General features: G+C 41.3%; 1 protein-coding gene across 1 annotated transcript in view; it reads right to left on the bottom strand.

Annotated features, from left to right (window-relative positions):
- Positions 1-6,772: 6,772 nt before the first annotated feature.
- RAMP1 (receptor activity modifying protein 1) overlaps positions 6,773-12,460 on the bottom strand; it is an 81,041-nt gene continuing 75,353 nt past the window's right edge. Inside the window, exon 3 of the mRNA XM_070732256.1 lies at positions 6,773-9,651. Within this exon, the coding sequence (XP_070588357.1) occupies positions 9,396-9,651 (256 nt within the window). The 3' untranslated portion in view covers positions 6,773-9,395. The remainder of the gene's footprint in view (positions 9,652-12,460) is intronic.

The raw sequence follows: 12,460 nt of genomic DNA, 5'->3' as shown, positions 1-12,460 counted from the left end.
AATTTCCACGGGAATATGTCAAGGGTGCCCATTATCCCCGCTACTTTTTATTTTCTCTATAGAAATATTATTAAGGGGGAGAGGGGAAAGTCTGGCACACAGCAGGGTTAATGCAAAACCCTACTGGGAGCCAGTTCCCCTGACCAGCAGCCATGGGAAATTAATTCATTACCCAAAGCTCCAGGTTGTGAAGCAGCAACAGGAAGGAAAACAGTGAAAGTGAAGTCATCTGGATAAGAATAATTTTTCTTTTTTTGGGTATTTAAATTTGAAATTTGGACTTTGGAGGAAAAGGAAGTTCCTGAGATCATTTTTTGAAAAGATGGCTGGTTTGAAAGAGAGGCACAGAGGCAGCAGAAAATGCTGCTTCTGTTTTGTTAATGGTGGTGGGAAAATCTGTCTGGGGGAGCCTCCTTCCAAAATTATTTTAAAATAAAGAATAGTGCTGGGAAGATAAATAAGCAAAGAGTAAGCAACTGCAATGTTATTAATTATGAACGTATGCTTTTTTTAACCTGAAAAGATACTCTGGATTTAACTGCCAATTTTTAAACTTATTTTTGTAACTTTTATGAGCTTGGTTTTATTGATGGGGATACTGCCATCTAATGACCATAAATAAAACAAGGGCTACATTGAATTATCTTGCATTGAAAGTTGCCATATGTACCCTTGGAACTTCGCACTTTCATATAACAAAGCCATCTGGTTTTTTAAAAAAATTACAAGATAACAAGTTTGTTGCTGTAGTACTTTATCAAACATGTTTGTTGCTATTATATGTTAACATTACATCTCTTGAAATAACATTTTGTTACCAGACAGAAACCTCTTCACTCTTTAGTCCTGTGTTTTTCAACCAGGGTTCTACAAGGGCCAGCCAGAGGTACCGCGACTTAATAAGAAAAAAATTGCTTACCTGCACCATGCTATGCATGCACACTATGCGGTTATTAGTTGTTGCACTTGTTTACCTTCACATTATTTCCGTTTCTGTTGTTAGACTGTATGGTGTCATATGCATTAATTTTCAATATAGATTAGATCTAAATATATTTTGCTGATAACATGGACCAATTTATTAAAAAAATGAAAATTAGATGAAGCTGACATTATTGAGCCATCGTCTGACGTTGCATCCGAATCCATAGAGCCGACAGTGCAGAAAATTGATGCTGTCGATTCTCGTTGTAAGATTCATCAGTACAGTAACAATTATTTAGCTATGGGATACACTTGGACAGGAGAGCCAGACTGTCCATCGCCTCTTTGCATTGTTTGCAGGGAACGGCTTGCCATGGCGCCGGCTAAATTGAAATGACACTTAACTAAATTAAAACCCAATGCAGCAAAGAAAGATATCATGTACTTCAAGAGAATACTAAACCTGAACAAAAAACAAGTAGCAACATTCAAGAAAAAAGTCAAGATTAATGAAAAAGCTCAAGAAGCAAGCTATGCTGTTTCAGAGATTGTAGCTAAGAAAAGGTGTTACTTGACTGATAGATTACTGAACTGGACTAGCTCCTGTATTCTTGACATTTTAAAATATCTCTAATTTTAATTTTTAATAATTAATGTATATATTATTATTAATTAATATTAATCCTAGAGTAAATATTAGAATAAATTGGGGAGGGGTGTAAATTTGTTGGATGATTGGGGTGGATGCAATAATATGTATGAAACGAATGATTGCTATAGGTGGGCTGGGTGGGATTTTGATATGGATGAAACATATGGAGATGGTATTAACCTACCTGACACTGGAAAGGCGGGAGGGGAGGGGGCACTGATCTCTGGAGTGACCGAGGGTCAGAATATCCTGGTGTTGCTGGGGAGAGGCAGATATGGCGGGGGGCACGGAGCTAGCCGTTCCAGGGGAACTAGGGATCGCTGCTTAATAACTATCCCTTGTCCCGGCTCCGTGAGCTCAACCCTGGGCACTGGTGATGAGTGTAATTCTGGCCCTGGGCTCAGGTTGCTGCTACTCAATGCCAGGTCGATGGTAAATAAAGCTCTCCTCATCCGGGATTTGATCCTGGATGAGGAAGTCGACCTGGCATGTGTAACTGAAACCTGGCTGGGCCCGGAGGGAGGAGTTCCTCTCTCTGAAATTTGCCCAGCTGGGTTTCAGATATGGCACCAACCTCGACAACAGGGAAGGGGGGAGGAGTGGCTATTATAGCCAGGAAGAGCCTTTGCCTACGTACACTCCAGAGATTGCGGGTTGCGAGTCCCTCTTGGTGAAGTTGGACTTGTTTCTCACATACCTGCCTCCCAGCTGCATGTCAAAAGCCCTGCCTGTCCTACATGAGGAGGTAGCCGGGTTGGCAGTGGGGTTCCCCAGACTTATTGTCTTGGGGGACTTTAACCTGCCGTCATTCGGCGAAACCTCTGGACTGGCACAGGAGTTCATGGCCACCATGAGAGCCATGGACCTGACTCAGGTAATACAGGGCCCGACTCATGAGGGGGGGACACGCACCCGATATGGTATTCCTCTCTGAGCAATTGAGCAATGGTCTGAGACTAAGGGGCTTAGAAGTGTTGCCTTTGTCATGGTCAGACCATTTTCTACTGTGGCTTGACTTCCTGACTCCAATCCTTCCCCACAGGGAGGTGGAACCGATTAGGTTGTTCCGCCCCAGATGCCTGATGGATCCAGAGGGTTTTCAGAAGGCACTTGAGGTTATTCCAGATACACTCATCCACAGTTCAGCAGAGTTTCTGGCTGAGGCCTGGAACAAGGCGGCAGCGGAGCCCTTGACCGAATTGCGCCGTTGCGACCTCTCTGCGGCACTAGACCCCGTAGAGCTCCATGGTTCAACAAGGAGCTCCGGGAGTTGAAATGCCAGAAGAGACATCTAGAGAAGCGATGGAGGAAGAGTAAGTCCGAATCCGATCGAAAACTTGTAAGAGCTCATATTAATAAAAATCTTAGGATATAAGCAACAAGTTACAGACATACAGTCAACATGGGAGGGAGTGGGTGATAGGAATGATGAGAAAAACTAGTAGAATAGAAGTGCAGATTTAGTAGAAAGTCTGACAGTGTTGAGGGAATTATTTGTTTAGTAGAGTGATGGCATTCGGAAAAAAACTGTTCTTGTGTCTAGTTGTCTTGGTGTGCAGTGCTCTGTAGCGACGTTTTGAGGGTAGGAGTTGAAACTATTTGTGTCCAGGATGTGAGGGGTCAGTAAATATTCCCTCTTTGCCTTTTGTAAACTCCTGAAAGCCCACCCATGTCGCCAGGCACGGGGAAATTGATATACCCCTCAGCTGTTCTGCTTTATGTATGATTTGTTTGGATTGCATGATTGTTCTTAATAAGAATGGAAAAATATTGGAAAAATGGATGCCTGATGGCTATAGCCATGTAAGCAGAAAAAGAAGAGTGAAGAGGCCAGGGGCAGGGAGCTATTGCTCCATCAACCCCTGGTGGAAGTCCAAATTGGGGGATCTAAACATAAAATACAGGAGCCAGATACAGGAGCCAGTAGATCTGTCCTCTATTGATTGCTCTCAGACTACCTGTGAGATATCTTTTGTTGGGGCTTCAGGAAATGCTATAAGGTGCCTGAAATAACAAAAGTCCAAATTGTACATCAGAAGGTTAAAAACTTAGGATATGACATCTCTGCAGGACAGTGGAGACTGTAGCCTAAAGGGGAGAAGCAATCCATTAAAGCCCCCCCCCCCCCCGTTAAATAGAAAACAATTGGGATTGTTGGGGATGGCTGTTATTGTAGAATTTGGATTCTTACTCTTTGATTAATTGTAAAGCCCATGTATGAGGCTGTTAAAGGGGGATGGGAAAATATTGGGACGAATTAGCTAATGCTAACAAACATTCATACAAATGAGAGTGAGCTTATGGGAGCACCAGCACTGGGGCTTCCAGACCTCACTAAATCTTTTACCCTATTTGTACATGAATGGGAAGGCATTGCAATGAAAGTTCTCACCCAAGAAATTACACTCATGGCAAAGACCTATGGCATTGGGATGGCTTGTGAACAGTGGCAGCATTAGCCCTGCTAGTTGAAGATGCTCAAATATTAACACTATTACTTTATCTCAGAGTAAAAGTCCCAAACAGGATTCAAGAGATTATGGAAATAAAGAGAGCATTTTGGATGACTGGGGGGCTGCCATCAGACCCTCCTGCTTGACTCCCCAGTCATACAATTAGAATATACAACTAGAGGTAGTCAATCCAGAGACGCTCTTGCCCCAGATGGATACTGAATTGCATCATGATTGTGTACAGGTCATTAGTAGGTTGTAAACCCATCGCTACCGTTTCACATGTGCGCTTCCATGCCTGCAACACTTCTATGCATGTGCAGGTGTCCTGGGTTGGTGGGCAGAGCCTCCCACATTGCCGCTACCTGGGTTGCTAAACTGGGTTGAACAAGGAGTAACTCACTGCTGGTACAAGTAGTGGATTCAGTCTATGCCAGTAGATTTAATTTTTGTGTGATTCAAAATGCTGACTTTGAATGCTAATATTATGACAGAAGGCCAGAGAAAGGCAGGATATGCATAGTCACACCATGGGAAGTTGTAGAAGTCAACCCATTACCAGTACACATTTCTGCCTAACTAGCTAAACATCTCAAGGCTTACAGCTGGCTGTGGGACAAATATTAATAGCAAATATACCTTTGAGGTCTTGATTGCCCATGGAATTGAGGATTTTTTTTTTAAAGTAATCTTGTTGTGTCTTATACACTGGTGTATGTATGTATGTATGCATGCATGCATGCATGCATGCATGCATGCATGCATGCATGCATCTATCTATCTATCTATCTATCTATCTATCTATCTATCTATCTATCTATCTATCTATCTATCTATTGTTAGAGTTGAAAGGGACCATGCAGGTCATCAAGTCCAACCCCCTGCCTGAGCAGGAATCCTAAAGCACCCCAGCCAAATGGCAGTCCAATTTCCTCTTGAAAGTGTCCAGAGTTGGGGAGTTCACAACGTCCGCTGGCAGGTTGTTCCACTGATTGATCGCTCTGACCGTCAGGAAGTTCTTCCTTACTTCTAAGTTGAATCTCTCCTTGGTCAGCTTCCAGCCGTTGTTCCTCATCCGGCCCTCTGGTGCTCTGGAGAATAAAGTGACCTCCTCCTCTCTGTGGCAACCCCTCCTATACCTATATACAGCTATCATGTCCCCTCTGGCCCTCCTTTTATCTAGGCTATCCATGCCCAGTTCCCGCAATCTCTCTTCGTAAGTCTTGGTTTCAAGTCCCCTAATCATTTTGGTTGCTCTTTTCTGCACCTTCTCCAGAGTTTCAATGTCTCTTTTGAGGTGTGGTGACCAGAACTGGATGCAGTACTCCAGATGTAGTCTGACCAGGGCGTAGTAGAATGGTATTAATACTTCCCTGGTCTTGGAGTGCATCCCCCTGTTGATGCAGCTTAGGATAGTGTTGGCTTTTTTGGCCACTGCTGCACATTGCTGGCTCATGTTTAATGTCTTATAGTCTGAAAAATACGGTAGATAACTCCTGAGGTAATCATTAGTCAAGACTTAGGAATAGGGACAGCTAGAGACCAATAGAACAAATTGTAGAATTATTACTAAAATGTTTATTAGATGATATTTCTTATTATCCTGCCTTCTTCTTTAGTAAAGATGTATACAGCTTTCTTAATCCTTTGTTCGTGGCTCTCTTGGCATTTTAGCGAGGAGCACTTTTCCTTGGAGTACTCCAATAGAAAGCAATAAAAAAAAAACCCTGCACCTTGTGTCTAGCATCTTTCATTGGCCTCAGCACTGGGCTCAGACCCGAATTGGGGACAGCAATTGCTCATGCAGAACCATTCCCTCCCCCCACCCCACACGCTGGTCCATGAAGCCAGAAATGTTGAGAAATACTGGAGTAGAAATACTACTCAGTAGTTTCTAGTAGTAATATTAGAAATCAGGAGACTCTGAGTTTTTATCCCACCTTAGGAACAAAGCCATCTTTGGCCAGTCACTCTTTCTCAGCAGGCAAGGACAAGCCACTTCTGAAAAGCCTTGCTAAGAAAACTGCAGAGACTTCACAGGCTGTCACCAGCAGTTGATGCAAGGCATAACAACAATAATATCACTAAATTGCATAATTATATTTAAAATCATCAAATTTTAAATAATACAACAGGATTTGATGAGGAAAAGTAGTTAGTTTATTCTTTTAACTAGCTCATAGTTTCCTTAGTAACTGTTGATTGAATAGAGCACAGGTATGAAGCCAGTCAGTATTTGCTTCTTTCTTTCCCACTTCAGCAGCCTGACTTCTTTTTCTCATCTGAATATACATTTTTCTGAGAGACCAGATTCCCGAAAACAAACAATTTCTTCTGAATATAACTGTTTCTCATTTATAAACTTCATTTTCTATGAAAGTGCAATGCTTAGAGAGGATTTGAACTAGCAAAACATGAAAAATAAATCATATCCAAACCAAATCTAGAGCAATCCAAAGCTTACATATTTTCATTGGGTTTAATTATTCAAACAACATTATAGCACATTTCCAGTCTCCAGATCATAATCTTTCACATGTACACATGGAATAGCTAGCAGCTGCGGGCCAATATGTAGATGTTCTTGTCCTAAGAGTAGGAAATTTAGCTTTTGCCACCAAAGTTGTATAGCAAATCCAAGTATTTCTTTACTAATAAATTTACTACTTTACTATTTACTACTTTATTGTATTTTTCAAACTATAAGATGCATCCCCCACCCGCCCACCCACAAAAATGGATGGAAAGGTCTGTGCATCTTATAGACTGAATACAGCTGGTTTTGGCCTCCCGAAGCTGTTAAGAAGTGTGCAGAAACCTTGAGTTATCAAGTACATGCATAGAGGAAACATGGGATTCCAGCAGATATCTTGGAGATATGAGTAATTATTAAGTCATACAAAACAGATATATTAAAATTTATATAATAGTGTTTACATTTAGAAATAGCACAGTCAATGTAACCAGTCCAGTCATACACATTCAGGTCAGTCAATATCTCTCAATATAATAATAATATTACAAGCCTGTCTTTGTCTTACATATTAGACATTACAGCTTACAAAAACATCAAAACGATCATCAAAAGAACACAGAGCTTACTACATCAATCACAGCGAATCAACAGAAAGAGCAGAGAGAGAGAGAATCATGCTTTCTGGCTCCCTCTTATGGCAATTTGCAATACTACCTCTTAAAGCTATAGTACTTCAATACATACAAGCATTCATTGTTAGCTTGTTTATATATTGCAAACCCAATTATTTTATACAAAATACTAACAGAAGCCACCACCCCATTTTTGGTTGGGGAGGGCAAAAACCAGATGCATGGGGCTCCAAAAACTATTTTTTTATTTGAAATCTAGGTGCATCTTATACTCTGGTGTGTCTTATAGTCTGAAAATATGGTAAATTTCTTAGTGCCATATATTTTATTAGAAACCTAGATATTTTTAAAAAATATTTATGCTATTTATTTTATTTTACTACAATTTTTATTAGAAACCATTTTTTCAGAATGGTATAATGCAAACTTTAATATTTTGCCAATAACCTGACGAAGATTTGTCCTCTGAATAAATGTCTGCACTAATTGATTGATTGAGTTGGAAGGGATCTTGTAGGTCATCTAGTCCAACCCACCACTTGTGCAGGAGTCGCCCTACACCGCCCCAAGCAAATGGCAGTACAATCTCCTCTTGAAAGCCTCTAGTGTTGGAGCGTTAATGACGTCCACAGGCAATCCATTCCACTGGTTGATCATTCTCACCATCAAAAAGTTCTTCCTTATTTTCAGGTTAAATCTCTCTTTGGTCAGCTTCCATCCATTGTTTCTTGTCTGGTCTTCTGGTGCCTTGAAAAACAGTATGCCCCCCTCCTCTCTGTGGGGCCACTCAGGTATTTGAAGACTGCTATCATGTTCCCCCTAGACCTCCTCTTCGCTAGACTATCCATGCCCAGTTCTGCAACCTTTCTTCATATATTCTAGTTTCCAGTCCCCTTATCATTCTGGTTGCTCTCTTCTGCACTTGGTCTAGAGTTTCAATGTCTTTTTTGTAATGTTCTAACCAAAACTGGATGCAGTATTCTAGGTGTGGTCTACCTATGGTCTTATAGAGTAGTATTAGTACATCTCCAGTCTTAGAGTGTATCCCTCTCTTGATGCAACTCAGGATTGTGTTGGCTTTTTTAGCCGCTGCTGCACATTGCTGGCTCATATTTAGTTGGTTGTCCACCAAGACTCCAAGATCTCTCTCACATTCACTTCTGTTGAGTGTGGTTTCACCCAGTTTGTATGTATGTTTTGGGCTTTTCTCACTTAGGTGTAAGATTTTACTTTTCTCTGCGGTAAACTTCATTTTGTTTGCTTGGGCCCACTCTACAAGTCTGTCGAGATCTCTCTGTATCTTGAGCCTATCCTCTGGGGTATTGGCTATTCCTGCCAGCTTGTGTTGTCTGCAAATTTAATTAGTTCCCCTATTCCCTCATCTAGATCATTGATGAAAATGTTAAAGAGTACTGGCCCTCGGATTGATCTTTGTGGATCAATTAATGTCCATTTAAAAATATTTATAGTGAACATTTGTTCAAACAAAAGGTATGATAAAACATTAACATGCCTAATAAATAATTATAATATTTGAATGAATTAGGATTTGCTAAAATATTATTGCTATATTAATTTTTCAGACAGAAAAATCAACGCAATGGACAATATATATTAGTTTTCAGTTATTTTAACCAACAAATAAATTGAAATGATTTGTCTCACCCAGCTGCTTTGGCCTAGAAGTGGAACCCTTGCCTCACAATCAGGAGGTTGTGAGTTCAATCCTAGTTAGAGGCAGATTCAGGGTCTCCTACTTGGGTAGGGGGTTGGACTAGATGACTTGCAAGGTCCCTTCCCTGTTAATCTGTTAACTCATTGACATTGTTTCTATGATACACAGTGCTGATGCATCATTTTTTTTTCAAATTACATCATCTGAAAAATTAGTTCATAAACCAAAGGCAAGTGTATAATTAACAAAGACAAAAAATATATTGAAAGACCCAGGAAAGAGAAACTTAAATTTGAAGATTGAAGCAGCAATACTGCAAACATGTGCAATATTAATACCAATTCAGACAGTGAGAACAATTTTTCAATGCATTCTCTTGACTTAAGCAAAATATTTGTTAACACAAGAAAATGCATAGAGTTGTTTCCCCCTCTAGGTAGCAGAAATTTTACTATTACACATCTTCTCTAAAGTTCTGGTATCCAGAACTCTACCAAAAAAACAGCAAAGTAGACTTCAGTACAGCTTGGAGGTTGAAAACTTTGGGATTCATATTCACCAATGTTATCTTAGACCTTTGGGTTTAAATAATGCCTTCACTGTATTTGCTTTGCCACGCTACCAGTGCCATCATGAGTAGGGTAATAAAAATTGGTATAACAATGAATGGACATAAAATGATGTTAGAAGGGTCTCCTACAGCCCTTCCTGAAACAGGGCAGGTTTTGAAGTAGTGCCTATGAATTGTTATGAAGAACTGATCCACCAGTTGGTTTGGCCAGTAACAATCCAGTTTCTCAGCTATCAGAATGGTGCAATTAGTAAGCTCTTTGTAGCAGCTGCAAAAGAGACAAGGAAACTTGTTAAAATGTCAATCATTAAGGGCCATTACATATATTACACAGAGGTAAAGCCTAAATTAGAATAGAATAGAATAGAATTTTATTGGCCAAGTGTGGTTGGACACACAAAGAATTTGTCTTGGTGCATGTGCTCTCAGCGTACATAAAAGAAAAAGTTACATTTGTCAAAAATCATGTGGTACAACACTTAATGATTGTCATAGGGGTCAAATAAGCAATGAAGAAACAATATTAATAAAAATCTTAGGATACAAGCAACAGGTTACAGTCATACAGTCCTAAGTAGGAGGAAAAAGATGATAGGAATGATAAGAAAAACTAATAGAATAGAAGTGCAGATTTAGTAAAAAGTCTGACAGTGTTGAGGGAATTATTTGTTTAGTAGAGTGATGGCGTTTGGGAAAAAACTGTTTTTGTGTCTAGTTGTCTTGGTGTGCAGTGCTCTGTAGCGACGTTTTCAGGGTAGGAGCTGAAACAGTTTATGTCCAGGATGCGAGGTGTCAGTAAATATTTTCCCCGCCCTTTTTTTGACTCGTGCAGTATACAGGTCCTCAAGGGAAGGCAGGTTGGCAGCAATTGTTTTTTCTGCAGTTCTGATTATTCTCTGAAGTCTGTGTCAGTCCTATTGGGTTGCAGCACCAAACTGTTCTGCCGGGCTTCTCGGCACGAGCCCTCAATTAAGTTCAAAGGTAGAAATTCAGATACACACAGTTGTAAAGCCAACAACACTGTTTTTATCGAAAGTAAAATAGGAGCCAAACACACTTTTAGTCAGTCAAAGTGCTCACCTTCAAAGCAACAGCCTTGAATGCTGTGAAGAACAATAAACAAACACAAAGCAGGTAATAAGCAGCTGTGAAGACGTCACAGCCACTCTCCTTCAAGAGTTCTCAAGTCACAAACTTGACTATGATTTAGTTCAAAAGTCCTGGAAACAGTTCAAAGAGAGTCCTTGTAGAATCCTTCTAGTTCTTGCCTCCTCTCTCCCTTTTTTTTTCTCTTTGGGGATCATTTGTACTGAGGAGATTGTAGATGAGTTAAAATATAGTACTGAGTATTTCAACTAAATCCTAAATGCTAACTAAATAATACTACTTTACCCTTAGAATCTCTGAAAAGTCACAATTGCAAGATATAGCTGCAAAGTTGCTTACTGAACTAAGTGAAATGTTTTAGAATGGAGGCAAAATGTTTTAGAATGTGATCTAGGACTAAGAATTAGGATCCTAAATGCACATTTTAAAAACAAAAATCAAGGGCAGAAATATTTCTGAAATTGGAAATGGATTAAATCATGACCATTGCAGAAACATGTTCTCTCTCTCTTCCTCACTCTGCCAACAGTTAACCACAATATCCAAACAACAAATAAACACTTGATACTAGTTATAGTATCTGTACATGAGAAAAATCACAATTAACATAGACTTATGCACATTTAAAAAACTGAATCAAATTTAGTAGAGCAAGTCAAAAGTTCTTCACAGAATTCTTCACAGTTATCCAGCCATGTAGGGGTCCAGATATGCCATACTCATTGGGTGCGGTTGCTCAGCCAACTGTTTATCCATCTGCATGTGTTGTAGTCTACCTCATTTTTTTCTAATTTATGGATTAGGAGATTGTGATCTATTTTATCAAAAGCTTTGCTGAAGTCCAAGTATATGAGGTCAACTATGTTGCATTGGTCTACTGATTTGGTTATGGTGTTGAAAAATGATATGATGAGGAGAAGTGGTTCCGCAATGGTGTCTGCCAGTTCTTTTAGGACTCTGGGGTGAAGTCCGTCTGGCCCTGGTGATTTGTACTTGCCACGTGCCCCACTCATCCCCTGGGTCGAGCTGCCGGCCTCCAGCCGATGACTGCCGGGCGGCCTTGGGGACAGACGCTGCCGCTCCTAGGGCAGTGCCAGCAGGGACCCTGGGAGGAATGCCCGGAAAGCCTGCCACCAGGCAGTTGAGACGGGGAGCACAACAGCAGCTTCCAAGAAGTGGGCGGGTGTCCCCTCAATGTATCCAGGAGGAGCCCGCAGGGCAGCTTTGATCATCTGGCAGGACGGGGCTCAGCTCCATCAGCCCACACCCTAATTTCCTGCCTTTGGGAATGCCTTTGGGAGGGCACAATGGTTGGCGAAGGCACTCCGAGCAGAGGGTGCCAGCTGCAGAATTCCCAAGCTGAGGCAGTTTTTCTCGGAGCGCCTTTGCCGACCGCTGCGCCCTCCCAAAGGGGTCCCAAAGGCAGGAGGTTGGGGTGGGGGCTGATGGAGCCCCATCCCATTGGATGATCAAAGCCACCCCACGGGCTCCTCTGCTGGCATTGAGATGACCCCTGCCCACTTCTCCAAAGCCGCTGCCACGCATGCTCTCATCCCTGGGGCCAAGCCACCAGCCTCCAGCCGATGACTGCCGGGCGGTCTTTGGGATAGCCCCCACGGCTGCTGACCCCCACCCCACATCCGGTATATAAGATGCACCCATTTTTTGATGCACCTTTTTGTGGGAAAAGGGTGCGTCTTATACACCAAAATACGATATATACACTATTGAAACAGCAACATCTTTGCTGGCTTGGGCATGTTGTGAGAATGGATGAAGGGCAGATTCTGAAAGATTTTCTGTATGGTGAATTAGTGCAGGGAAATCACCCCAGAGGAAGACCACAGCTGCAATATAAGGATATCTTTAAGAGATTTAAAGACTTTGGGAATGGACATTAACAACAGGGAAATCTTGACCTCTGATCATTCAGCTTGGAGGCTAAAGACACAGCATGATCTTCTCCATTT

This window comes from Erythrolamprus reginae, chromosome 1 (assembly GCF_031021105.1).
Source record: "Erythrolamprus reginae isolate rEryReg1 chromosome 1, rEryReg1.hap1, whole genome shotgun sequence".
Classification (NCBI taxonomy): domain Eukaryota; kingdom Metazoa; phylum Chordata; class Lepidosauria; order Squamata; family Dipsadidae; genus Erythrolamprus; species Erythrolamprus reginae.
The sequence above is the reverse complement of the archived record's forward strand: the minus strand, read 5'-3'. Positions and strand labels throughout refer to the sequence as shown.